This window comes from Salvia splendens, chromosome 16 (genome assembly GCF_004379255.2).
Source record: "Salvia splendens isolate huo1 chromosome 16, SspV2, whole genome shotgun sequence".
In the NCBI taxonomy this organism is placed as follows: Eukaryota; Viridiplantae; Streptophyta; class Magnoliopsida; order Lamiales; family Lamiaceae; genus Salvia; species Salvia splendens.
Window position 1 is genome coordinate 4,974,207 of NC_056047.1, and position 27,052 is coordinate 5,001,258.

A 27,052-nucleotide genomic window follows, 5' to 3' on the forward strand; every position below is an offset into this window, starting at 1 on the left:
TTTGTCGGATTCAATAAATATAAACAATCGATTATCTATTCATATTTTTATTGGTCAGAATATTGATAATTATTTAGACGTTACCCTACCCATTATTTATAATCCCTAGATACCAAATTACTCAACGGTCACTGTTTTTCACATCTACTACTATACTATATATTACTGTGACTATTTTTCAAAGAATTGACAAGTAACTCCTTGCTGGCCATCAACCTTAGTGGATTTGCAACATGATTTGTAAAATCATGGACTTGCACCCTTTAATTTTAATTATAGTGCATAACAAATTATTTTATACATACTATTTATCACTACTATTATTATGAAATACATGCCAGTGTTATGCTAAAAACAATAGTAATATTTGCTATAGTATTTTATATTTATGATAGTAGTTATTTTATTATTTAAATCTGGAAATATGATCAATTTTTTTTTATCAATTACTACTATATCATATTTTAAAACATAATACTATGACATTTAATTTTTTTAAAATTATGTGAAAGCCGATCAATGATCATCATAGCACCGGCCACCTTATATTGACATGAAACCCACCAATGTGTACTGGTATTCGTCAACTCGTAGTAGCCTTCACAATCATATTCAAATTCACATTATTTAAATAAATAAATTTCGTATCATCATGCTACTATTTTATTGTTATTAAGACTTATACTTACGCGGCGGCCACTATTTTCCTAATAGATTAGCACCAAGTCCTAATCACGTAAATAATAAAATAGAATTAAGCTTTCTTTAGGCATTCACAATCATTTTAGAGGCCAAGAAGATGCGTCGTGATTCCGAATATTTAATCACCCAATCAAAATTACTGCGTGATTCCAAATAATCACCCAATCAGCAAAAAACAATAATATGTGTATCTAGGTGTCACAATGGGAGTCACATATTATTTTAAAGATATTGTATAGTAATGTTCAATGTGACTGTGATTAACTATTTTGCCCAACTCCGTTTTTCCATGTCCACATATTAAAATAAATGATCAAATATTGAAACTGTCAATATGTAGAGTATATGATACCATAAGTATTGGCCTTTTACCCATGAAATCATCGAGGAGTTTGCTTTGATTCGGTTTTAGATTCGAGTTCTATTATTGAAACTTTATTTAGTGGTTTTTATTTTTCATCTGTAACAAAAATAGACAACGTCAGAAATTTATTATGATAAAAATGTAATGTGACTCCTTTTTAACAATATATTGTGAGATAGGTGAAAATAAATATTGATGTACACAAAACTAAATTTAAATTTAGAAACGCAGAACAATATCATGCTTAGGGTAGTTTTAGGTTATTGTTAGTTTATTTTTAGGTCATTTTAACAAAATATGACCTAAAATGATCTTAACATGACATCAAACCCGAATTTTATAATATGACCTAAAACTGCTTAATTAGGACCCTCCGTGTTTTTAGTTATTTGTTGACCATTATATCATCTAATCCTAGGGCCAAGATTTGGGTTGCATTTTTGGATTTAAATGCATACTTGTTTTGATCATCTCCTGGGGTGTTATAATATTTAAGAAATAGAGTAAGATAATAAATTATAGAGTGAATTACATATTTAGGACCTATACTTATCACGACGAACGTTTGCGGTCCTTATACTTGCAAAATATCATTGGTTGTCCTTATACTTGTACTTATGCACGTTTTTAAAGTTCTTTTCACTTTTTTAATACCTTTTTCAAGATGAAAATACCCCAAATGAGTAGGGGGCAAATTTGTACACTATTTTCCTCTATCTATAACAAAATTAGAACTGAAATTATGGATTTGTTAATCTTATTTCCTTGTGTTCTGTAATTTTTTTGAGGTGATAAATTTTACATTTTCATGTCGTTTTCCTTCATCACACTAGAGTATTTGTGATTATGCTTAGAATGTGGAGTATTATAATTAATGATCTCGTAAATAAAAGATTAAAAATTTGAATGACGAATTTCAACAAGTGAATATTTGAATCTAATCAATCGTAAAGCGAGGAATAATAAGCGATAAATGGAATGGTGAAATTATGGTAATTTTGTTTGAGTGTATTTAGCAAGTGGGCGGTGCCCGACGACTTATGTGGGTTCTCATATCAGAAACTTCACTTCGCAATTCTAACAAAATAATGTAAAATAAATTTCTTAGCTGAACATTTCATTTGTCTTATTTCCTTGTTAAAATATGTTCCGCCTCAATTTGTCTTGTAATTATACAAGTCATTTACAGAAAGAGGGAAAAGGGAGAAGAAAGAAAAAGGAGAGAAAATAGTGTATAGATTTGGCCTCCATTTATTTGGGGGTATTTTTGTCCTAAAAAATGTCAAAAAGTGAAAAGAACCTTAGAACGTGCATGAGTACAAGTATAGAAACCGTAAACGATATTTTGGAAGTATAGGGACCGCAAACTTGCGTCGTGATAAGTATAGGTCCTAAATATGTAATTCACTCTAGATTATATATAAAAAAAATTGAAGGGCATTTGCCCGTCCTAGCTAGAGGTGTCGAAATGGGTACCGGTTATCACTCGACCCGATGCCTATTATCCGCTACTGTCGAGGTTAGGCCCGAGGTTTGATACTAGAAATTGCTAAATGGCATGTATTAGTGTACCAGATTAAGATCTGTTATCCAATGTCATTTGACATGTGAATTGAATTTATAAGCTTTCACCTTTTATTGTTCACAAATCAGAAATCCCGATTCATGCTTCCCCGCACACGGCTAATTGGTGTCCTTGCCAAATTTCCACCCTCAACCAGATGATAATGCTTTCTGCAGACCGCGTCGATAGTCCTCAACTTTTCATTCTACTATTCTAGATTGCTACTAGCAATTTGTCAAATGATGCATCGTTATTATGTCTAATCGTTTGCTTAGTTACTTGGATAAATTTACTTAATACTAAATCAAATATAGAGTTGAGGTTGGTTTATAAAAACGTACTGGTGGTACCCAAACGTCACATCATTTATCTAATCACCCAATATAACCTTGAATAAGTTTGTGAGGTCATCGAATCGTGTAAAAAAACGACATCGAGCAAAGTTAGTGAATTTCATGAAATATTCAATTTATTTAGTTAGTCACTTAGTTGGTTATTCTATGCTAATATGGATTCATGATCAAAAATTTATAAAACTCATACTCCCGTGCCCGTCTCGTTCTAAGTGGAACATTTCTTTTAAACACAAGATTTTATGTAGTGTTGTTTTGTGAATTAAATGAAAATATGATAAAGTAAAAGAAAAAAAATATAGAAAGTGATACATTTTAGGAAATGACTATGTTTTAGAATGAAACATAAAAAAATGAAATGTATCTCTTAGAGTGAGACGAATGGAGTGGGTCGAATGAAGTATCGTTCATTTAAACGCTAATGCCAAAATATGTAGACATTGAAATACTACTGCAACTCGTTTACTATAAAACTTTATAGAACTCACACAATTCATTTAAATATTGGCAAATTAGGATCGAACGATGTCATATTGGCATGTGTTTCAAATTCATTTAAATTCTTATCCCAAATTCAAATTTATTCTACTTGCGTATTTATAAATCATTCATATTTTGATCTAAATAAGCTTTGCTAGACTTACCAGCAATTAAACAAAAAACAAATTGAGACTTCATATAATTGGACAAACAAAAATAAATCAAATTGTTAACGTGTCTCTGTCCAAGTAGGGAGTTCACGTACCATTATTGCCCTAGGCAAGCTTAGTTAGGAGTAAATAAATAAATTTATGATTAATCATAGTAGATTAGTAGTATGTAACAGCTAATTATTGGACAAAATAAATACTCTCTGAATATAGAACAAAAATAAAAACAAACATTCCACAAAAAAATATTCACGTGTCTTCATCTTCTTCATTTGGATTTTGTATAAAGCATCGAAAAATCGATCAGCAAACACACCATTCGCGTCCTCTCAAGTTTTTGGAGGTCACCTTTTTTCTCTATCTGAAACGAAGGGGACCCCCAAAGCGAAATCATCCATTGAAAGCGACACCTGAGGTCGTCGTTTCACCGCTGGAAATTATCGTTCCATTTTCTGCTCGCAGAAAAATCTAAGGTTTGATTTTTTCTCTTTTTTCGATAATTTTATGTTCAATAGTGAATCCTCATTATTAATATTATATACAATCGTGAGAAACGTTGCGTGAAGGAATCTTCTTCTCTCTCTTTATATTCTATATGTGTGTTGATTGCCCCTCTGTATCAAAGCAGTCATTTGGCGAGATATCGAGTTTTCCTTGTTGTTCATTTGTTATTTCGGATTTCAGATCGTTCGATTGTTTGTTTTTCTATTTGTTTCGGTTCACAAATTTTGATAAGAATATACGAAAATTGATGTACACAATTGTACAGGGTTTCTTTAATTTTGCTTCGTCAAGTTGAGGGATTCGTTTTGTCAAAATTATTGATAAAAGTCAATTTCTTTGAAGGATCCTTATTAAGGTAAGCGAGTACATTAGCTCATCCTTCAATTGCTCTGATTTATCGTAGATAATTTGATTTTCATTTTGTGAAAGTTATCAGATTTATCTTGATTGGAGAAAATTGATTTGAATCTTATTCATTTGTGCAGATTTTTTGTAAGGACTCAAGAGTTTTGTCTATTAATACATTCTAAAACTCTCCTTTAGATAATTTGAAAAAAAAGGTTTGAAAATGACGATTGGAGGTGTTAAGCCTAACAGAGAGAAGAAGCCAAGGAAGAGCAAGCAACCACTTGTTGATGAGAAATCCCCGTTGCTGCCCACCAAGCATGGGGAAGATAGTTTTGATGAGTTCAATGGGGCTTCCTTCAGCGGGGCGGTGTTTAATCTGTCCACCACAATTGTAGGTGCAGGAATCATGGCTTTGCCTGCCACCATGAAGGTGTTGGGACTTATCCCAGGGGTTGCTGCAATCATCTTTATGGCATTATTGACGAATGCTTCGATCGAGTTCTTGCTCAGGTTTAGTCGGACAGCAAAGTCGGTTTCTTATGGTGGTCTTATGGAGGATGCTTTTGGGAATTGGGGCAGAATCTTGATTCAACTTTGTGTATTGGTTAATAACATCGGCGTGCTTATAGTGTACATGATTATCATAGGTAACATCTTGATTGAATTTGAGTTGTTTTGTGCCTGATGTGCATCCTCCGGATCTCAATTGATTGGACTCTTATTCATTGTAGGTGATGTGCTTTCTGGAACCACATCTGATGGAGTCCACCATGCTGGTGTTCTGGAGGGTTGGTTTGGAGTACAGTGGTGGACCGGACGATTTTTCGTTCTCGTTGCAACCACACTTGCTGTATTTGCGCCACTGGCTAGCTTAAAGAGAATTGGTAAGCTCCCTTTTGTTCAGTCTATCTATTAATTGGAAGATAATACTTTCTGCAATCTTCAATTACTTGATGAAATTAGACTGCATTGGAGTTGATGGAATACTTTTGAAGATCAGGTGCAGTGTTCTTTAGATCTGTCAATATATTTAATGATTGGAATTACATTGTCAGTGAACACCACTGCACACATAAGTGAGAATACTAATATGATCATGATGATGATCATAACAATAATAATATTCAACTGCTCATAAATTTCGGAATATCAACCAATGTAGGTCTTTCCTGTTAATATGCAACATAGAACCTCATAATCTTAAGCATAAGAGGAAACTTGCTTAGTTTTTTTTTTCATTATGAATCTGCTATTTGCATGTTTTGTTCGTAGGTTGTATCTCTTTCTGCATATTGCTGGGCTAAATTATTCTTATATTTGTGTTTGCAGATTCATTGAGATACACATCTGCTTTATCAGTTGCTCTTGCTGTTGTATTCCTTGTTATTACTGTGGGGATAACACTCTACAAGTTGCTAGATGGAACCATCCAAGCGCCTAGATTGTTCCCAGAAGTTGCAAATCTAACGTCGCTCCTCAATCTTTTTACTGTAGTTCCTGTACTTGTAACTGCATATATCTGCCACTACAATGGTAAGTAATGAATGTGCATTGACTAGCTTGCATTCTGATATGCCTTTCCATTTTGGAGGTTCATTGGCCATTTGAGAGTTACTACTAATTTTATAGTATATTTGAAATGGTCATCTTGGCACTAGCTTTTCCCTAACATTATTCTTCCTCAACATGATTACTTTGATATTTGATATAGTCCTATCTTCTACACAGTAATAGATTATTCATTAAGTCTTTCGGATGAAAAATCTCTGGTATCATGCAAGTTTGAATATGCTTCTTCTGTGAACTGCCGGAGGAGAGAATTGTGTATGTTCACTAGGAGTTGCTTATACTGTGCAATAGCAATATTCATTTAACTGAGATGTTTCATCATTAGATTTCTAAGCCTCGGATTAATTCTGAATCACGTAGCTATTTGCTTTCTTGACTATGATTCATTTTCTTTTATTTGAGTTATAGTACTATTTTAGATGGAGTAGCCTATTTTGACGACAAGCTATGTTTGCAGTTCATTCAATAGACAATGAACTTGATGATAACACAAAGATAAAGGCAGTCGTCAGCAGTTCCCTTGCTCTCTGCTCAAGTGTGTATGTGATGACTAGCATCTTTGGGTTCCTCTTATTCGGTGATGAAACTCTCGATGATGTATTGGCCAACTTCTCCACTGACCTCGGGATTCCATTTGGATCCGTACTTAATGATGCCGTGCGCGTTAGCTATGCAGCCCACTTGATGCTTGTCTTCCCTATTGTATTTTATCCATTGCGGTTAAACTTAGATGGTCTCATTTTTCCAGTGGCAAGTCCTTTGACTACAGATAATACGAGGTTTGCATCACTCAGTATTGGGCTCATTGCTGTTATCTTTGTGGCTGCAAATTACATACCAAGCATTTGGGATGCTTTCCAATTCACTGGAGCAACTGCAGCTGTTCTAATCGGTTTCATCCTTCCTGCTGCCATTACTCTCCGGTAAGTCAATAATTTAGTCATGACTCAGGCTGAAATCATAACAACATTGGCAAACTGCAATATTTCACCAAGAACAACATTCTGTCTGTAATCTCTTTATAGTTTACTTATAGTAGTAATTGTTAAAACTCTTAAATCTTGTCCCACATCGACTTGGTGATGATCCTAGCTCCTCTATATAAGTATGGACAACCCTCCTCCTTATAAGGCCTTTTAAGGGGTGTGTGATTCATTTCTAATAGTAATATATACTAAGCTCTCTTTACATGTATTTCCTCTCCTGAATGTCTGGTCTTCAGCTCTGTGATATATGGTGTTGTTGTAATTCAGCATGCTAATCAACAATGAAATGTGGTTTTGTTTGTGCAGAGATCGGTACGGCATATCCACGAAGAGGGACAGGATCCTAGCCATTGTCATGATCGCCCTTGCCGTCTTCTCCAATGTGATAGCGATATACAGTGACGCCTATGCATTGTTGAAGAATGGCCCATCTACTCGAGAATGAAGCATCCACCGATCGTTTGGCCCAACTTGGTAGAGAGGTAATCCGAATGCGACTCGTCTTATTAGCAGGATACAGTATCGTAGAACTGTGCTCGGCCAAATTCGATTGTGCCATCGATCTGCTCAACTTAGATGTTGAGTGGCGTTTCTAGAAATGTACAGAGTTGTTTGTGCAACCCAGCATCTTCTATTCCTATGCCATTTGTTGTATTTCAGTGTGTTATAGTAGTAATTTTGTTTGCGAGCTAATAATGTGTATAAACAATAAACTATAAAAAATGTGTATGAATATGCCTCTGTTTTTGGTTATGCAGATGAGTGCAGTCTCCTTTCCTCTGTAACAGACTATTTTCAATTATATTGGATTTGAGACATATTGGCTTTTCTCAAATTATCTTTCTTTAGATTAATTAATTTGTAGTGCATGGATTTTGCATTTTCATTACCTAGTTGGCTAGTTCCATAAGATATAATTGAAGTAGAATTTTCCCAACTTGGTGAGAATCTGAATTGTATTAGTGTATTTAGATTTATTAATTCAAAGTTAAAACGAGTTATTAATTCTTTTTCTTCTCGCCTCCTACCACCATATTAAGCTTTCCATCGATCGACTAAAATAATTTTTTTAATATTTTACCATCATTAAACACAAAAAGTAATTTAAAAAAATTTAATGATAATTAGTAGAGTAAAAATGTTTTGTAAAATAAATCAGATAAAAGAGAAAAAATAATAGAAATGTGAATTATAGAAAATTACACTCATTCCGTAAAAAGAAAAACTCTCTATAAATAAACTAATTTTGATAAATGACTTTAAACTAAAAAAACATGACTAGGAGTATTTTTTATGAACAAAGCTGTAAAGTAATATTACTACAGTAGTTACTATCTTCAAAGAATGACATATAATTTAAAAATGAATGGAAATGAGTAATTATTATGTAACCCTCTTCTCAAAATTAGAAATATTTTCGTATTAGTAATTTATCCACATTTTTAAAATTTTCGAAATTTTCTAATTAGTGAGAAAGCTTCTGTGGTCTGTGGACTCTGTTCCTAGGAAAAATTTGGCGAATTGCTTGCAAATCACAGAACCAAACCAAACGCCGTCGTTTACGGCTGCACCACCGCCACCAATCCACCTATCTCCGCCGCACGCTCAGAAGAACACACACCATGGCTACAAGCATGGGCTCTCCGCCACCTAAAAACACCACCGCTGATGATGCTGCCGTCAAGCCTTCAACATCCGAGCCAACGGCGATGCCGCCGCCTCCACCTAGACTCTCGAATCCTTCCAAACCTGAACCCGCCGCTGAGCTATCCCAAGGCCGCCAAGAAGAAGCCGAATTAAACACTAACAGCAGTATATCTCCAGGAAATTCGGATCAAGCTTCTAATTCCAGCGAGAATCCGAGTAATGGTGAAACCAAACAGGAGCAGCCGAATAGTAATTCGGCTGTGCCGTACAAAATTCCTCCGTGGAGTGCACCCCCTGGCCATGAGTTCTTCCTTGAAGTCCTCAAAGATGGGGCAATAATCGATCGATATGATGTGTTAGTAGTTCTCCCCTTTTCTGTGGCTATTGTATCCCTTTAGTTTTAGTTTATGTGCACATTGAGATTTTCATCAGGAGTTTGTTTTGAGTTACGCCTCTGCTGTGTCTAATTTCAGACACGAGAAAGGGGCTTACATGTTTGGCCGCGTAGATATTTGTGATTTTGTGCTCGAGCATCCTACTATTTCTCGGTTTCATGCTGGTATAATTTATTTGCCTGCCCTTTCTACCGTTATTACACTTTATATCTTTTTTATTGTTTTTTGGATACTGTATATGGCTCCAATAAGCCTTTTGAAGCTTCAGATGATTTCTTTTGTGTGAAATATATAGCTAATTCACTTGTTTACTCATGAGATTCTTAGTACTTATGTCCTCGTGGAAAACTGTTAATTTCTGTGGGAGGGAGATCCCTATGAGAAATGGAACATATACCTTTGGGAAATATTTGACTGTTTCTGCTTTGCATTGTTTTGTTGTGGTTGATGGAAGATATATCTAATCGATGCTGGATCCTTCTACAAAGAAGGAACATGGGAAATGTAGGGAATATTTTATGCTTCCGAGTGTTATCTTCATGAACTTGAGAAGTCCATAGTTATTAATTATCCATAAATCGTAGCTCTGTTTTTTCCTGTGTACTTTCTGTTCAGCTGTGCTTTTCTTATGTTCCATTGGTATTTGGTAATAAAATATGTAATGAAACTGCCAAGTATATCTTATAGTACATCTTTTGTACTATATGAGTATATCTTATATTTGGAGCTTGATAAAGTCTGGAAATTCCTAAAGATGTACTCCTATTTACTAATTTTCTATTATTAATTCCTTGCTTGGTTCCAGTTCTTCAGTTCAAGAGCGACAGAGGTGTATACCTCTATGACCTTGGCAGTACACATGGGACATTTATAAACAAGAACCAGGTACAATTTCCTTTACCGAACTCTCGCGCATGCATTACATCTGCTGATCTGCAATAACTTTGGTTTGCTGTTCGTTGAATTTGTATAGTATTACTTTTACCTATCATTCATGCAAATTTTTTGGGTATCATATATTCATATCCCTTGGTAATACACTGGGCCCTGGTCACTATTTATTTAAGGCGAAATATTGAGATTATGTTTGAACCTTAAATTTAACGATGTCCATTGGATCATTGCGCTGATCAGTAATCATAGAATATAATTATCTATGGATACAACTAAGAGTCTTACTTAAGTCATATCTCCATCAAGTGATTACTTGATAATTCATACCATATGCTCCTTGAATAAGGAGGTGAATGTTGTGCCTCTTCATGTACTTTTGCTGTATGATAGACTTCCGGTAAATTATGATATTCTTTCTAATTAAACTGTTGGGCGAACATCAGGTAAAGAAGAGGATCTATGTGGATTTGCATGTCGGTGATGTCCTCCGGTTTGGCCAGTAAGTAGTATCATTAATAAATTTTCCATGTATTGGATATTTGCATATTTTGATATGTTTTTTACTGTGGCATAACTTGTGACCTCTTTTTCATGCCTTATTTTTTTTGGGTTTTTGTGCAGCTCATCTAGACTGTACATATTTCAAGGACCATCTGAATTGATGCCTCCGGTAAGTTCCTTTAATTTAGAAATCATAATATTAACAGCATCGCTTGTATAATAGCTACTCCCTCCGTCCTCTAATAGGAGTCCTATTTGGCTGCGGCACGGGTTTTAAGAAATGTAAAGAAAAGTAGTTTGAATAAGATAGTGGAATGTGGGTCCCACTTATATATATATATTAGTTTTATAATAAAATGTGAGTGGAATAAGGTGGTGAAATGTGGGGCCTACTTACCATTTATGGTAAAAGTGAAATAGGACTCTTAATGGGGGACGGAGGGAGTAGTATAATTTGGAAGGCAACTGATATATTGTGGTATTGTTTTGATAGGAAGCTGATTTAAAGAGGCTAAGGAAAGCAAAGATGCAACAAGAAACAAAAGACATGGAAGCATCACTTTTACGTGCAAAAATAGAGGCTTCTCATGCTGATGGGATTTCCTGGGGCATGGGTGAAGATGCTGAAGAGGAATTGGAGGTTTGTTGCTGATATTGTTCAAGTGTCATGTGAATTTTTTACAAGATTTCGTACTCCTTGATAGAATATGAGTGAATATTTAGTATGTTATTCCTCTACATTCATGGTCTGCCATGTTTCATTGATAATATGTTTTTGTCCAATCTTGCCAAATGGGTAAATTACTGGGAGGCAGGTTAATGTTCCTGCTCTCTATTGGTCATTGTGGTTGGAAAGGAGTAGGTGAATTCTTGAGGATAAAGAAGAGAATAGATATGTTTAATTTTAGTTGCTTGGTGGGTCTAATAATGATTCTGAGGATTTATGTTTGCTGTGTTTCAGATGTAGCTAGATGTTGAAATGTAATTTACCAAAGGATGTTAACACTGTTTTTTTTTGTGGGGGTGGGGGGTACTTGTGCTTTATACAAATCTCATTTCTTATACTAAAAAGTGGGATAAAACTCAAGGAACACTAATCCTATGTTTTCCTACAATGTTTATTGGAAACTAAGAATGAAATTTGTGTAGATATAATAAAGCCTTCGTGAGAATTTCAAATTCATATCGGGTGTTCAGTGTTGAAATTGATCTCTGTTTAAGAGCTTTTAATTCCGTATCTAGTTCTTAGTGGAATACGGGACTTGCTCATGTAGGCGCCGGCCTTGATGAACAATATGCCCTTGTTTTCTTCATATATATGAATTCTTGTTGGTTTTGTCATGGCCCATAACGTGTGAATTAAATTTTCGTACTGCAGTAATACTTTAGAATGGCATTGGCTTAGTTTAGTTTACTTATTTATTTTAAGTTCTAGTGTTCTACAAACCAAATATACTAGACACTAGAGTACCTATAATGTTGTTATTTTCCTTCCAAATTGTGGCATGTTTTCCTCGTCTTATGGAATATGTCCTGTCCTTTTGCTTTCTCTAGTTTCACAAAAATTGCATGATTTGTCTTTCTTCACTAATAATATGATTTCTTGTTCTCCACAATTTTCTGTTTCATTACTCTTGCATGCTTTATCGAATATCAAAATTTTGTAGCTTCTTTTTATCTTCGTCTTCTTTTGTTGAAAAACAATTCTTTATGTTTAGGATGAAGCTGAAGAAATAACTTGGCAAACTTACAAGGGGCAGCTTACTGAGAAGCAGGAAAAAACTCGAGATAAAGTTATTAAGAGACTTGAAAAGGTTTGTTGTGTGTTTATTGCTTTCATGATCAATGTTACTTAAAAAGCGGCCATGATCCTGCCGTGGCAGCTTTTTGTGATTGCTTAATCATCCTCTGTATTATGTCTCTTGCATCTATTTGCATCCAAAGACATTACTGTTACGATCTTCTTGACATGTAAGATCAGAAGGTGAATTCATGTGATACATGATTGTAACATGCATATTTTGGTCCTATTGATCTGTAATCTGAGAGGGAATATCATATGTTTGATTCCCTCTAACATAGATCAACTTTGTTTTTTCTAGAAACCATCCAAAATTGTTGAATGGACAGTTTCATGGCAGCTTATCTGAAAATGGAATGCTAATTATGGGAAGAAAGATTCAAAGAACTCTTTTACCTCATATAAGATTCTAGTCTGAAAGATGTAGTGGGTTAGTTGCACTTGGAAGTGCTGAACCTCTAACCTAGACCATCCTTTTGTTGCAATGTAGCATATCTATCACAGCCATTTAATGCTCTGTCCCATAGAGACTTGGTTTCAGGTCTACGGCAAAATATTAGTATGGCTGAGGAATATTATGCTTTATTAACTGGTTCCGCCACTTTTGTAGATAGCTCATATGAAGAAAGAGATTGATGCTATTCGAGCAAAGGACATTGCTCAAGGTGGCTTGACACAAGGACAGCAAACTCAGATTGCTAGAAATGAGCAAAGGACGTCACAGGTATATGAGTTAGGGTTTATTTGTTACTTATGTTCAACGTCTTGTGCTTCTCTTTCATATACCATTTAAGTATTTTCTGTATTCCTCTTAGCTGAGTATCGTGAAATGCAGTTTTATTACATCAAGCAGATCTGACAGCTAAACTTTATTCAGTAGCATTTATCGACCATCGACCTATCTATCAACCCCATGATCAAGATGTATTAAAAATACCAAAAGAGAAACAGATAGGGAGGGATATGAGGACCATAATATGATTTGGATTTTTGAATTTACTGCATTTTTGTTCACCACAACGAGGGATATATTAAGCTGGAAATTAGTAACTCAATAATTTAGTGATTGAGCATTTATTTTTCTGTTTTCTCCAATCCCCTTAACATAAGGATAGCATCTTCCAATGTGGGTTCACAGACTGCCTATTATCAGAATATATAATGTATTAGTGTTCGGAATTTGAATCAAATTCTGCAATTCTAATACCCAAAGCTTTATTTAGATAATGGAGGAGCTTGAGAACTTGGAAGAGACTTTGAATGAAAGTATTCGGGAAAGTATAGGTGCAAAAGCTGGTAAGCTGCCTCGTGGTAAGCACAAAGGACCCATGGGAGATGATGAAGAAGATTATATGAGGTACTACTGTAAAAAAGCAGGTTCTCTTTCTGTTTAAGAAGAAGCCTATGAATGCTTAATTTCCATTTATGGTGTGTTCTGCCTCAGTTCCAAGTAAGGTCACTGTAATGAATTCCATTGAAACAGTCAACTGCATTTTCTTTTTCTAACTGCTGCATGTACTGTATGTTATGTGATTACTATTGATTATGAACATCTTTTCTTGTCGGAATGGTGCATTTACTGTCTTCTTGATCAACAGTGACGATGATGATTTCTATGATCGGACAAAGAAGTCCTCAAAACCCAAGAATGGTGAAAGTCAATCAGTGGAAACTGCTGATTCTCTTCTTGATAAGAAAGATGCTCTGGTTAAACAGATAGAAGATAAGGAAAAATTACTTGCGGATGAGGATAAATCGGCAGCAGTGAATGAGATTGCTGAAGCTGGAGATGCACTTGATGCATACATGTCTGCAGTGTCATCTCAGCTGGGTAAGCTAGTTGACTTATTGTGATATTTAGTCATTTTCATAAGCCAACTGTTGTCCCCTTTAATTTAAAATGGATGCTCTTTTGGTTGCAATGCTTGATGTCATGCATTCTAATGTGTTTAAAGATACTCACCTTGCATCATGAACTGGTTATCAGTTACCATGCTGATGCCATTTTTCTTTCATATGTTTTCAAAACTTGCCAAAGCGCTTACAGCTTTGTGCTTGTGCAGAGAGAGAAAATTCAAACGTAATGGAGCTAACATGAATGCTGCATCAATTCCCGTTAAGAAAATTAGGGAAGTAATGTTTCCCTTGAGTTTCATTTGGAGTTGCATTTCACACATGCTGAACAGTATAAGGCTGGAAGTTTAGCTTATTGAAATGAAAATTTGACCAGTCCTTCTAAATGGTTGATTTTCCTTTGTTCAGTTAAAGCAATCAAATCTACTCATGCAGTTGTTCCATTGTCATCTCCTCTACCTTTGACTTTCCTCGTAATTATGTGTCTGTTTCATCTATCAGCTTCCTCTCCGCCGCCCTTCCAGTGGCCCCAGCTGCTCTGTTCCGTTAATTGGTTTAATAGTGGTTCCTGGTAGATATTAGCCATATATTAGTTTTCTGACCGTGTTCTGTTTTGTTTCCTTGTTCGGTGACAGTTTCGGATAAAAAAGGAAAGATCCAAAAGGATCTGTCGACTCTCCAATCAGAGTTGGATAGGATTGTTTACTTGCTGAGAATAGCAGATCCATCCGGAGAAGCAGTTAGGAAAAGACAATCCAAAGACCTGAAGCCTAAGATGACAATCGAGAAACCTGTTTCTCATGCAGGCAATAAATCTGCACCAGAGACGAATAAAAAGATCGACCCTTCGCCAGTAAAGAGTAAAACTAGTGTACCAGAGGTTTCATTAGTTAAAACAATGAAAGAAAAAGCTACAGTTAAGGCAAAATCAGAACCTGACAGTACGAAGGATGAACCAGAATTTACAAACAATGAGAGTACTTCTACCGCGTATACTGTTGCTAAGCCTCAATGGCTTGGTGCTGTAGATGATATCAAAAAGCAAGAACCTGTGCTGAAGCCAACAGAAACGCAGGAGAGCGATGAGTTTGTAGACTACAAAGACAGGACATCTATTTTGAACAAACCAGATTCAGCGGATGGGATAGAAGATGCAGCACCTGGTCTAATCATAAGGAAGCGTAAGCAAGTTGGTCCGTCCAAGGCCAGTGATGCCGTAGATTCTGAAACAGCTGCTGCTTCCCATTTCAAGGCAGAAGATGCTGTGGCCTTGCTACTCAAACATTCTAAGGGATACCATGCAGCAGATGATGAAGATGGAGCTGCGACTGAAGACGTACCTGAAAATGAAGAGAAAGAAAAGACGGGCGGGAAAAAGAAGAAAGTTCTAGGTCCAGAGAAGCCATCGTTTCTCGATGAACCAGATTACAGTTCCTGGGTGCCGCCCAAAGGTAATTAGTTTACAACTTTACTATCAAGGTACAACATAATGAAATCTGATATGCGACTTTCTGTGCTCACTTTTCGTTCCACTCTCATTTTCAGGTCAATCAGGCGATGGACGAACCTCCCTGAACGATCGTTTTGGTTACTAAGGCAGCTGCTTGTTGGGATGGCCTTGATTGTACTTCAACGTTTCTCATTATAATTTGATCTTCTAACGAGCTACTGAATGTACCTGATTATACGTGAAACATAGTTGAAATTTTGAACATCACTAATGTGTATATTGATTGCAAAATATGATTAGTTTTTACGTTTATTTTGCGTTTATGCTGAACACTTAAACTTGATTCAAATTTAATTGTCATGAACACTAAACAAGTTTCTCGTAAAATTGCAAAGACTAAACATATTTTCTCAAGGTTTGGAAAAGCACAGTACCCCCTTCTATCATTGCTCTAAATACACTAACAAATATTCCCTTCATCTACTGAAGTTTCACTATTTTTTCATTTTCGTCCGTCCCATAAAATTTGTCACATTTCACTTTTTTTTTATCATTTTTAGTAATAAATCTTATATTCCGCTAACTCATTTTCACTCATATTTTATTATAAAACTAATGAAGTATATAAAAGTATGACTCACGTTCAACTAATTTTTTCAATTCACTCAAGGGATAAAGTTAGTCATTTTTATTACTAAGTATAACATTTCTTAAAATCCTTGCTCCATCAAAGTGTAACAAAATTTATGGGATGAAGGGAGTAGAATTTAGTCATTTTTATTACTACATGACGTGTTTCTCAGTTGGTGTGAGTGTTTAACTATTAAGTTTGTCATTCAGAAAAACTTGATTTAATTTTCTCTCAGATTTTCAATTATTTTCAAGGTCGTTCAAAAACTATAATACTGAAACCAAAAATAATTCACTTCAAAATAGTTCAGGTTTACACCATTACATAAAGCAACATATCAATTAGGACTTTGCAAACTAAAAAATGCACTAATTCGATGCCATGATAGTCGACATAACTGAAGCCGCAAAATATTGAGGCAGAATCATTAGAAAGTCGAAGTTGTAACATGGTATACCAAGCAATCTACTACAAGGACAGCAGCTTCCTTCCCTAAGCAAAGTTATCATCTACATATCCGTTTCCCATTTCAAAACCTTGATCCAAATGAACCAGCCCAGGAGTTTTCTATTGGGACAAGGCAAGCCAATGCCCCATGTATCATTCTCTGTCGCTCTGTATCTGGTAATAACAAATAACAATTCCAAAATTACTAAATTAAGTGGCTATGCTTCTTCTAACCATATCATTGGTGCTAGAAGTCAGAATTGGAAAATTATGAAACTTCCTCCATAAACCACTTCCACCAATCTAGAGCCGAAACTACAAGAGACTGGTAAACCATACAGTGTTGGACATCTTTGTCCTTCAACATATGCCCAATTCAACCAGTATCTATTGACAAAAAACAAGGTATTATTTCATTTGGATGTGCGACCTGTTGTAATCATCAGCTTCTTTGTCATGGAGGGAAAGAGTTTTCAATATGAATTAAGCTCGTTAGAAACAAATGGATATGTGTACGATGGCAATGAAAATACATTATCTGCAACTTGAAGGTGTTCAAAACATGAAACTGATAACCAATGAAATGTTAAGATTACTCGCCGCCTGGAAAATCTAAATACTAACCCAAAGGAAAGAATAAAAAAAAGGTCTGAGCTATTTCAACTGACCTCCCCTCCATCGTCAGACCTTTGTCCCCACAGGCTTGAAACAGTCGATATTGCACAAAACAGCTGATCTCATCATCTCTCCGAAGCTGCCATAATTAAAGTCTGACGGTCAAGGAAAAGTTTTGGCAAATTTGCAAAATACGTAATCTTAGGAATTAAAGGAATGATAATAACACACATATACAGTGAAGGAATTTCAGATATCTAAGTTGAGGCCAACCGATCTATGCTGTTCCTAGCTTTCTCTGGCTGCTCAGCAATATTACTGGGCTTTTCTGCTAACTCCGTACTCTTTCTTGATCTTTCTCTCTTGTCAACACTGGCTCTGGATTTCTCCTTTTGGTCTATACTTTCCCTAGGCTTTTCTCTATGATCTGTGCTTGATCTAGACTTTTCCCTATGATCTGTGCTTTGTCTGGGTCGGGAATCTATACCTTTTTGTGTGTCCATTTGATCCACAGATTCTACAGATCCACTTCTCAGATGCGCTGATTTCTCAACAGCTAATATGAATTTCTTCAAATGCTTTATGTATTCTGGGTAAAGCTCCAGGTCACAGTGATTGCCCCCTTTAACCCATAATGGCTCGTACTTCTCTTTGCACAGCTCCCAGAGCTGCTTACCATGAGAGCAATCTACCACATCATCTTCAGTGCCCTGTTAAATACCAGATAGAGATGCATGTGTTAAGAAAGAGTAGATTGATCTCCTACGTACCATAAAAAACCTACGCAAGCATGATCTTAGCTATATATAGCAAAAAAGTGTAGGTCATTCCTTGATAACTTTTTTTAAGGATGTTGGGTTATGGGAGCATGGAAATGTCTTCATAAAACATTTACAGTATTATATGCATTTTAGAGTCTACATAACGGGTATGTGGTGGATCGGGTGGTACTGTTCGAGTCTCTACAAAGTGTCCAACTGACAAACTACCACCGACTTAATAAAAAATACTACTATAAATGTCATGATTTAACAGTACATATACCACTAAATCCAACTATTATGCTAGAAAATTTTACCTATCTGAGCATATAATCCCTAATTTTTTTCTGTTACAGTATTTCTAGGTAGGGATGATGCACAAAAGTGTCAAAAACCATTCACATGATCTCAAGTTCAGTGACATGTATTACCAAAAATAAATTTAAGAGAAAATGGAAAAATGGAAACAACTGTTGATATTTAACAATGGGCAGTATACTATAACAAAAAAAAATATGATTTAAAAGCTTCAGTTGAGGATTAATTCTGTATTTTCTATTCAGGGTTTATTTTCTATCCTTGTTTTGTTTGATCTTTTTTGTTCTTACTGTTCGCTTACAGTCATCCTCTGCCTTTACTCTTAACACATTCACAAAGCAAATACAAATGATGTTCTAAAATCAGCCCACTCATTAAGTACAAACCCCGCAACATCCAAAAGGCAAATTGATTATAAAAAATAGGAAAGGCATCACATGACCACCAACAGTAGGGAAAATCAAGCCAAGCCGGATCAGTTATGCTTTCAAATTGCGGAGAAATCAGTTAAACCGCTTTGATTCAGTTCTTAACTTCCAAAAGGCCAAATATCTCTCTCTCTTAATCAGTTCAGCAGTCAAAAGTTCTCACTCCCCATAATAACTTTCTGTATACCTTTCTGTGCAGCCTCACATCTTGCCATTTTCTACATATCTTCACATGGCTTTTGTATCTCGTTTGTTCTCCTATTCCCATTTTTTTATTTGAACATCTTGTTCTTCGAATCATGAATATGGGGGTTCTTTGCAATAGAAAGATAGAGAAGGAATCATGGTACATGATCCACAACTATTTTGTTGTTTGAGATGTCCAAATGAAAACAAGAAACTGAGCCAACTGAACCATAATTTGGGTTTAGAAGAACTGTGGCCTCCATTTATTCAGTTTTGATTGGGTTCACAATTTATGTAATTTCATATTTCAATTTGGTCTATTATGTGACTAACAGATGGTCACTCTTAAGAAAATAGCCTTTGTCTTTCAAAATAATGTCTGCACTGTGTTGGAGCATTAAAGGTAAATGGAACTAACATGTTTACCAACAAACCTAATGTAAAATGCTAGAGTTTACAACTAGTCTTATAGATTTATACAGCCAGCAAACAAGAAAAAGAAGATAAACACAATACTTACATGAATAACCAGCACTGGGCACTGGACCAATGGGATTTTGTCAATATTCTGTAGAAAGAGCAAAAAGAACAAGATATTACAATGCTATGCAACAAAAGTGCAAAACATGAAACACTTATGGGAAATAATTACCTTATAAATGTCAAACCAGTATGTGCGTTTAACAGGATACATAACTCTAAGTCCTGACAGGATTGGGCTGTGAAGAACCACAGCCCTTAACCTGGACAAACGTGATGAAAGATCCAAAGTAGGACCACTCCCTACCGACTGTCCATACAATATTACATCTTCCTCTTTTACCCCATAAGTTTCTTTCAGGCACTCATATGCAGCTTCAATGTCTGCATAAGTATTCTGCTCACTTGGCTAAGAAAAGAATGACACACAAAGTTAGCCTTTTTTCAATTAAAAGCTCCTCAAAACTAGAATGATGTCCCGCTTCCCATACCTTTCCTGTGGATTGTCCATATCCGGAATAGTCATACCTGCAGCCAGGAAAAAATTATATTCAGTAAGCATCCACACTTCATATTCACTGTTTAGCCGGATTTGAAACAAATATAATTCTTATGAAATAAAGTTCAAATAGGTTCCAAAAATATGAGATCTATATAAGAAAAACTTAATCTGAATTAGATACTCCACATACAATATAGTAGTAAAAGGTAAATCAAGTAGATGAATAGATAGTATACATGAAATTTAACTAGATTGACATAATTATGACAGTGGCAATATAAGCAATATGCCATCACAATTCAAAATCAGCTCTCAGTTACAATAACAAATATCCGTATCTAATCCAAAGCTCAATCCAATTCTTATTCCAATCCTAATCTGTTGCAGGATGTCAGTGTCCTAATCTTCAATAATTCACCTATAATTCCTTATCCTTTTGCAGCTGATGCAGGGAAATTGTGATTGAACGCTGTCCTTGCCCTAACGAGGAGCGAGTGATGCCATCAAGCTACACCGATCGTGGCTAATTTACCACTCATGAAATAATTTCATGATCCAGAGTTCCATTCATAACTAATCTCACCAGTGAAACATCCAAAACCTAAATATGAACGAAAAATGTAATCACATATCTCTATGAAAAATACCCCATCAAGTTGACTCGGAGGTGGAAGCTGAGTTCACTGAAGAGATCATACATCTGCCCTAGATCAGCAGCGTTCCCGTGCGAGTACAGCAGCGTCAGCTTCGCCGAGGGATTCTTCACGTACACCGCCACGATCTCCGTCCCCCTCTTCGTCTTCACTTTCAAAACATCGACGTTATCGTGGTTCGCCACCTCCGTCATCTTAAGCTTCCCCGTCTCCTCCGCCACCATCCGGTACGACGGCGGATTCGGAGGAAAAAACGCAAACTTCGCCGCCATCGACGACGTCATCCCCCCCATCGCACACTCACAATAATTTACACCCTAGAAATTAATCAGCACACAAAGAAATCGAGCAATCGAAAATTGAACCCCTGCCTCCTGATTCCAACCAACAGAGATTGTTTTCATGAAAAAATTACAACGAATCGGGTGATTGAACCGAATCTAGGTTCAATTATTGACGTTTGAGAGAATGTATAAAACGATAGATACAGAGGGGAAGCTATATGTAAAGGTGCGCGTTTGTGTGTATGTGATTTTGAAAGGGGGAAAGGAAGGAGGGATTTCCGCCGTTAAAGTGGATGGTGACACGTGTGAAATCCCCAATGATGATCGCATCGGAGGGTGAACAGTGATCCTCTTCTTCTTAAATCGTCGATTATGCGAAAGCGATTTAAGGGGAGGTCTGTCGACACGTGGCGGAGGAGGATTGGATTGGTGTAGGTAGTGCAGTAGTTGCGGGTTAAAGTGTTTTTTTAATAAGTTACAGTTTTTTTTTAATAAGTTAAAGTTTTTTCTTTTAATAAGTTAAAGTGTTCCCCATCTACCCCCGAAGTGACTCGGACCCCCGGCCTAACGGTCGGAGGTGAAACGTCTTACCATCGAGTTGCGCTTCGTTGTCGGGATGGGAAGGAACGAGTCAGCCAACCTTTCCCCAAGCACGGGTCCAGATCAGTTAACCTATCAACCCAATCAAGGGGACGTCGTTAACCTATCTCCCCCAGCTCCTGGGTCCAGGCCAGGATTCAAGAACCCCCAGGGGAAATTAATCCCCAAGATGCGCCTCACAGGGGTCAAACTCGTGACCTCTAGGATGACGCGGTATCCTTATCTCCCTCCTCAATCACTTTTAATAAGTTAAAGTTGACTAATAGGGTTTTCTCAAAATTAATAAAATGAGAAAAGGGAGAAGAACTTAACTAAAAGTGTTTTTTTTTATTTGTTTTTCAAAATAATTGAAAAGGTGATTTTCTAATAACATGAAAAAAGTTGATTTCTTTTTGTGTGGTGGGGGTTTTCCTACATGTGCTTAACATCATTGCGCAATTTGTGTTCATTTCATAACATTTTATGTGGTAGCTTTTGGCAAAAATCCAAATTTTACTTATGATTTCATATGGATCCTGAACAGTGATGGATTGTCTTTTAATTTTTTGAGTTATTTACATTGAGAGGCATGAGATGATAATTACTTAGATAGATCATTTTAGTTTCATTTGATCATATTCCCTTGAGAATTAAATAAATATTTGAAAGGGGTGAGATTTGTAAGGATATAGACTAAATATAAATGAGCATTTTACTTAAATGAAAGACTTATCGAAATGTTTAACTTGCATATACTATAAATATACGTTTCATTTCATTTTATCGATTCAACTTATATTGTCAATTTCATCGTTGAATGTTCAGAATTCAACTTGAACAACCGAAAAGCTAGAAATTCATCACATTGATGTTAACCCAATTGTACAAACATTAGGTGTCAATTGAGAAAATTGATAATGAGAGATGATAACATAAATAACGGGTATGTTAATTCTTCAATCAATTATGATTTTAAATGTAGAATGAAAGTCTAAATCTGAACTTCAAATTTGTAAAAAATTATAGTATCATATACTAATAAGATTACGACATTACTAAAATGTGTTAATAATTGAATGTATTTACAGCAAGGTTTAAAATTTGAAATTCAAAATGCAATTTTATCTATTTTGTTTTATTAAATGGATATGGATGTGCTATTATACTGCAAAATTCAAACGGTCCAAAAGCCCAGTGGGTGGGCTGGCTGCGTTATGAATGTTCTTTATCAGTGATAAATGACAGACCACCAAATAAATAATGATTCAGCAATAACTCTTCAGGAAATTAGGACTTTATTTATAGAGAACTTTCTTCCAAAATAATAATCACATCGACATTTTTTTAATATAAAAGTCAAGCTGCAATAATTGTGATTCTATTAATACCTTAAATACTTAATTTATGTGGAGAAGTTGGTGAGTTCATCATTGATTGCTTATGCTTATGGGAATGAGTATTGTGAGAGCAAATCTAATGCTCCTACTAATTGATAGTTTGAGACGATGTGTTTCGGTCATATTTATACTTGTTAAATCCTAAAAAGTATTTTTGTATTACTCTAGATAACCATTGTATTGTACTACTCCATCAAAGATATCTTAGATTATTAACTTTTTCCATAAATTCGTAATTGAAAAAAATTGATTTTAGAAATAATGTAGTTATATAGTGTAGAAAATGTGAATAACAATATCTTTTTATGTGGGATTTTTCTATTGGTGATAAGCATTAAAATTTTGATATGGAATACAATTTTTTTTTTAAATGGAGTATGAATTAAAAATCTGATCTTAAAATAAAAGGTTCGGATATTGTGCCACGCAATTGAGAATCGTTATGACTTATGGGCATAAAAATCACTAACCATTTTTAATAATGGTAACTCATAGTAATATAGTAGTTTCTAAATAGGAATATTTTAAGTTCATGGCCACCCTATAATTGCATCATAAGTATTGAATTTTCTTGTCCTCGGTGGCAATTAAGAATCCATTGAATATATATTACTATCTGACATTGTCTAATTTTCTACATCTATACGTCTTAAATTGCAATTACGTTTTCCTTTAATATGAATCATCATTGCTTATTTAAAAGAAATAACTTTCTAACAAATTTAAGGTAAAACCTATCTAGCTACATCAACACTACTCGTTATTAAAAATTTAACACTTAAAGAGAGTTTTCACTTTTCAATATTATTTCAGTGGTTACTTTGTATAGTGAATCAAATAACATTAACTTCATTCAATTAGAGCGCGTACAGTTTACAACAATTAACCACGTTTTTATTAATTAAATAATTATTATAGGAGTATATTTTAACATAGTTTGTTTATTTTGAACCCATATTTTGAATATTGTAATCGAATTAAAGATTTTTCGCAATCTTTCTAAAGATGCATATAGAATATTTATTTAGAATGACATTACATGAAAATAGAAGTTTTTTGCGTCCAAAATACTACTACTACAATGAATGAAATTAAAAAGAAAGAACAGATAGAGTAAAATGGCATTAGTAATAAAATACTATGAGTACTACCCCTCCGTCCACGAATAAAAGTTCCGTTTTGCCATTTGAGTCCGTTTGTGAATAGGAGTCTCGGTTCACTTTTACCATAAATGGTAATAGGGTTTCATCTTCCACTAACTCATTTCACTCACGTTTCATTTAAAACTATTATATACAAGTGGGACATTTATTCCACTAACTTTTTTCCACCCACTTTTCTTAACATTTCTTAAAACCCGCATCGTCTAGAAATGAGACTCCACGACGGAGGGAGTATTTCACAATTAGTTCAGAGAAATATATTTTGAATATTACATACTTACTCATATATTCCGTTCCAAAATAGTTAAAGTATTTAACTATTTTTTTATTTATTAAACAATTTAAGTTAAGAGAATAAAGTAAAAAAGATAACAACTGTTACGTTAAAAGTTTCATATTCAATCAAGTCCCACTAACACAAATAATTTTAAGAAATGAAACTCGAAACTGGGCATTGCTCAAATAAAACAAATCGAAACGCAAAATTTGAAGTATATGTGAAATCACTAATCACTTTCTGATAGGGCCCTCGATCTTGTGAATCTCGTCTAGTAAATCTCGCCGAATATCATCTCCAATATTTTAGCGTATCTTTTATTTTAGTTATTTATCTTTATTTATTTTTAAAATCTTTTGCAATCTTTTATTTTAATTATCTTTCTTGATTAGCAAGATATGTTTAGGGTTTAGAATTCTATAAATTATAGAATTCTATAGTATTTTCATTCATTTAGAAATAAAGTTAATTACTTTCATTCCCGGTTCTGGCGGAAATCGCCCCCTAGCACCCACCTCAATTAGTGTTTATCTTGTTCTTCGTAATCGTTCGAGTGCTCTATTGCTGATCGATAGGATACAAAAGCCTATCAATTGGTGCTTTTACTAGGGATCATGACTAGACTCAAAGTGAGTGGGAGAATAAAATGTGGAGTAACAAATTAGTAACTTCACGTACTTTTACGAGGGATCATGACTAGACTCAAGGTGTCCACCTTAGAATAAAAAATGTACATGTAAGTATGTAACTATTTGTTCACGGTGATGATAACTATTGAGGTAATTTCCTTATAAAATAGAGTATTTTTTAGATGAAACAGTATAAAACTATATGAGTGTGTACAAAGTTAAATTATTAGTACATTAATATAGAAACCACTTGATCAAAATCCGTCTCCACTTTGCCCATGGATTTTAATTAAAATTTGCTTTGAACAAAAAGCTTTAGTTAGCAAAGAAAAAGTTATTGCACTTTCTTAATTAGCAGGAGTATTTTTGTTTTAATTATGCATAAAAATTCTTTTTTTTAAGAGAAGATTGACTGGGTGCTATAGATTTGGGACTTTAATTGATTTTATTAATCAGGGGTTTAAGTGTAGAATAAAGCTACATGGTCATATTATGGACAACCATAAATTGATTAAATAGCAAAAAAAAAAACTGATTTTTTTTTAATTTTTGGTTTAATACTACTTGATTTTACTTTTATATCATTTTCATTATTTATTGCTCAACATGTTACTGTTGTTCTTTCGCAGTTTTTGTTCAACTTATTACTATTGTCATTTTTTTAGTGTTGCTCAACGTATACAGTAATTCGTGATATTAATATGTTTTACATAATGGAATTCAAAGATAAATACCAACTCACAAGTTCATTCACACGCATATAAGGTTATATCAGTAATTCTAATTTTTTTATATATGTAAATGGACTAAATTAACTTTTTATGGCCGACCATAATATGACCATTTAGTATCACTCTTAAGTGTAAGGGGTATAAGGACCAAAATGTCTAGCAACTCTTTTATACGTGACATGTCAAAAATTTTACGTGGCTTAAAACGATATAGTGTTGTTACATTGATAATTGAAGAAAGATTTATCAGTAACCGACTAATTAAGGATGATAATTGAACACTGATATCAAGACCAAATTCCTAATAAAGATTAGTAACCGACTAAGGATGATTAAACACTGATATCAAGATGACTAATGCTCCTCGTGGCCTAATGAGGTGCTAACACCAAAACTACTTTCTTAAATAATTCCTTAAAAGGGAAGAAATTGAGTAATTCTATGCAAAAATAACTAGTAGCCCACGTTCTTGATGCTCAGGTTAATTTTCTTTGGGAAAATCTCTTTGTTAATCTCAAAAGGAGTGTGTTTACTTTCCACACACCTCACGTTTTAATCTCCAAATTTGGTGATTTTCTTTTCCAAGTAGTATATTAGACTCCATTGGTGAAGTGAGTTGAGTTTGTGATCAATGATTATGAGCTGAGTGGTATATTAATAACTAAATCATGCATAAATATTCTAAACAAGTTGTTTAAAACTAGCAAGATTCCTTTCCAAATTTTGAATGAAGTCATGCTGAACTTTATAATTAACTCATCAAGTATTAGGTATCCAAAGATATGATTTTCCACTCTAATCCCTCTCTCTCAGAGATCATTCAACACTGGTAAACGAATCTCTGACTACTGATAATTGTTTACTTAAAAAAGAAATTAAAAACAACCCTGATGTTTTAGTTTCACCTTTTTGCTCATGAACTTTCTAGTATAATAAGGGTAAAACAGCTCATAATCACTGTCAACTTTTGACCTTGTATTTCACGTGTGACTTCCAAGAAAGTTTAGTTTGAAAACATTATTATGTGAAATATTATTATTGCATGGAATTTCTATTACACACCTCTTGTGATATGTATATGGAGTACTTATTAAAATGGTGCAAGATCAGCAGTATCTTTGGGCAATGCAGCTACACCACTATTCGAAACTGGCATCTGTTTTCATATGGTTTATTCAGTACATTTCTGATTATTAAATGTGATTATTTTATCTATTGAGTCTTCCTATGTCCTGTTTGTAGCCAGAACCAAGCTTAAAATATTCGAATGCAAGCAGCTAGTTGTCGGAATCCTTACCTTTGACTCCGGTTTGAACTCTATAAAACCACACATTGCACTTTCTGGGCTTCTCTATTCACTACTTGTTGCAATCTAAAATCTAAAATTGA

At 34.7% G+C, this 27,052-nt stretch overlaps 3 protein-coding genes across 13 annotated transcripts; 2 read left to right on the top strand and 1 right to left on the bottom strand.

The window, feature by feature from the left end:
- The first annotated feature begins 3,882 nt into the window (after nucleotides 1–3,882).
- On the top strand, nucleotides 3,883–7,875 carry LOC121772178 (amino acid transporter AVT6A-like). 2 transcript variants are annotated; one of them, XM_042169178.1, is made up of 7 exons: nucleotides 3,883–4,106; nucleotides 4,403–4,492; nucleotides 4,623–5,132; nucleotides 5,217–5,369; nucleotides 5,815–6,018; nucleotides 6,512–6,977; nucleotides 7,347–7,875. In XM_042169178.1, exons 3-7 carry the CDS (start codon nucleotides 4,706–4,708, stop codon nucleotides 7,483–7,485), a joined length of 1,389 nt encoding a protein of 462 aa, XP_042025112.1. In that variant the 5' UTR covers nucleotides 3,883–4,106; nucleotides 4,403–4,492; nucleotides 4,623–4,705; the 3' UTR covers nucleotides 7,486–7,875. The 2 variants fall into 2 exon arrangements, with proteins under 2 accessions (XP_042025112.1, XP_042025111.1); XM_042169177.1 differs by lacking the exon at nucleotides 3,883–4,106 and having other exon boundaries at nucleotides 4,168–4,492.
- A 616-nt stretch (nucleotides 7,876–8,491) lies between these two features.
- Nucleotides 8,492–15,920, top strand: LOC121772322 (kanadaptin-like). 2 transcript variants are annotated; one of them, XM_042169370.1, is made up of 12 exons: nucleotides 8,492–9,042; nucleotides 9,161–9,246; nucleotides 9,888–9,967; nucleotides 10,420–10,475; nucleotides 10,598–10,646; nucleotides 10,971–11,117; nucleotides 12,196–12,291; nucleotides 12,889–13,002; nucleotides 13,502–13,635; nucleotides 13,877–14,109; nucleotides 14,768–15,583; nucleotides 15,678–15,920. In XM_042169370.1, exons 1-12 carry the CDS (start codon nucleotides 8,663–8,665, stop codon nucleotides 15,725–15,727), a joined length of 2,241 nt encoding a protein of 746 aa, XP_042025304.1. In that variant the 5' UTR covers nucleotides 8,492–8,662; the 3' UTR covers nucleotides 15,728–15,920. The 2 variants fall into 2 exon arrangements, with proteins under 2 accessions (XP_042025304.1, XP_042025306.1); XM_042169372.1 differs by lacking the exon at nucleotides 9,161–9,246 and having other exon boundaries at nucleotides 8,903–9,042.
- A 568-nt stretch (nucleotides 15,921–16,488) lies between these two features.
- On the bottom strand, nucleotides 16,489–21,201 carry LOC121771993 (alpha/beta hydrolase domain-containing protein 17C-like). 9 transcript variants are annotated; one of them, XR_006044233.1, is made up of 7 exons: nucleotides 20,598–21,201; nucleotides 19,940–19,976; nucleotides 19,621–19,857; nucleotides 19,489–19,536; nucleotides 17,763–17,985; nucleotides 17,329–17,414; nucleotides 16,489–16,834 (listed from the first exon to the last, which is right to left on the bottom strand). XR_006044233.1 is itself a non-coding variant. In XM_042168904.1 (7 exons), the coding sequence occupies exons 1-6, from the start codon at nucleotides 20,894–20,896 to the stop codon at nucleotides 17,342–17,344; spliced, it is 1,131 nt and encodes a 376-aa protein (XP_042024838.1). In that variant the 5' UTR covers nucleotides 20,897–21,200; the 3' UTR covers nucleotides 16,489–17,047; nucleotides 17,329–17,341. The 9 variants fall into 9 exon arrangements, 5 of the variants coding, with proteins under 5 accessions (XP_042024838.1, XP_042024837.1, XP_042024841.1 ...); XR_006044234.1 differs by having other exon boundaries at nucleotides 16,489–17,047; XR_006044232.1 differs by having other exon boundaries at nucleotides 17,507–17,985; nucleotides 20,598–21,200.
- Nucleotides 21,202–27,052: the final 5,851 nt, after the last annotated feature.

What these genes read in the sequence shown, in the direction of transcription:
- LOC121772322 (XM_042169370.1), top strand. Translation starts at nt 8,663, where the DNA reads ATGGCTACAAGCATGGGCTCTCCGCCACCTAAAAACACCACCGCTGAT. An exon ending in GATGTCCTCCGGTTTGGCCA is followed by an intron (nt 10,476 to 10,597) that starts GTAAGTAGTATC and finishes GTTTTTGTGCAG; the next exon opens with CTCATCTAGACTGTACATAT. An exon ending in TTATTAAGAGACTTGAAAAG is followed by an intron (nt 12,292 to 12,888) that starts GTTTGTTGTGTG and finishes CCACTTTTGTAG; the next exon opens with ATAGCTCATATGAAGAAAGA.
- LOC121772178 (XM_042169178.1), top strand. Translation starts at nt 4,706, where the DNA reads ATGACGATTGGAGGTGTTAAGCCTAACAGAGAGAAGAAGCCAAGGAAG. An exon ending in ATATATCTGCCACTACAATG is followed by an intron (nt 6,019 to 6,511) that starts GTAAGTAATGAA and finishes CTATGTTTGCAG; the next exon opens with TTCATTCAATAGACAATGAA. An exon ending in CCTGCTGCCATTACTCTCCG is followed by an intron (nt 6,978 to 7,346) that starts GTAAGTCAATAA and finishes TTGTTTGTGCAG; the next exon opens with AGATCGGTACGGCATATCCA.
- LOC121771993 (XM_042168904.1), bottom strand. Translation starts at nt 20,896, where the DNA reads ATGGGGGGGATGACGTCGTCGATGGCGGCGAAGTTTGCGTTTTTTCCT. An exon ending in CTCCGAGTCAACTTGATGGG is followed by an intron (nt 19,977 to 20,597) that starts GTATTTTTCATA and finishes TCCTGGCTGCAG; the next exon opens with GTATGACTATTCCGGATATG. An exon ending in GCTAGGAACAGCATAGATCG is followed by an intron (nt 17,415 to 17,548) that starts GTTGGCCTCAAC and finishes TAATTATGGCAG; the next exon opens with CTTCGGAGAGATGATGAGAT.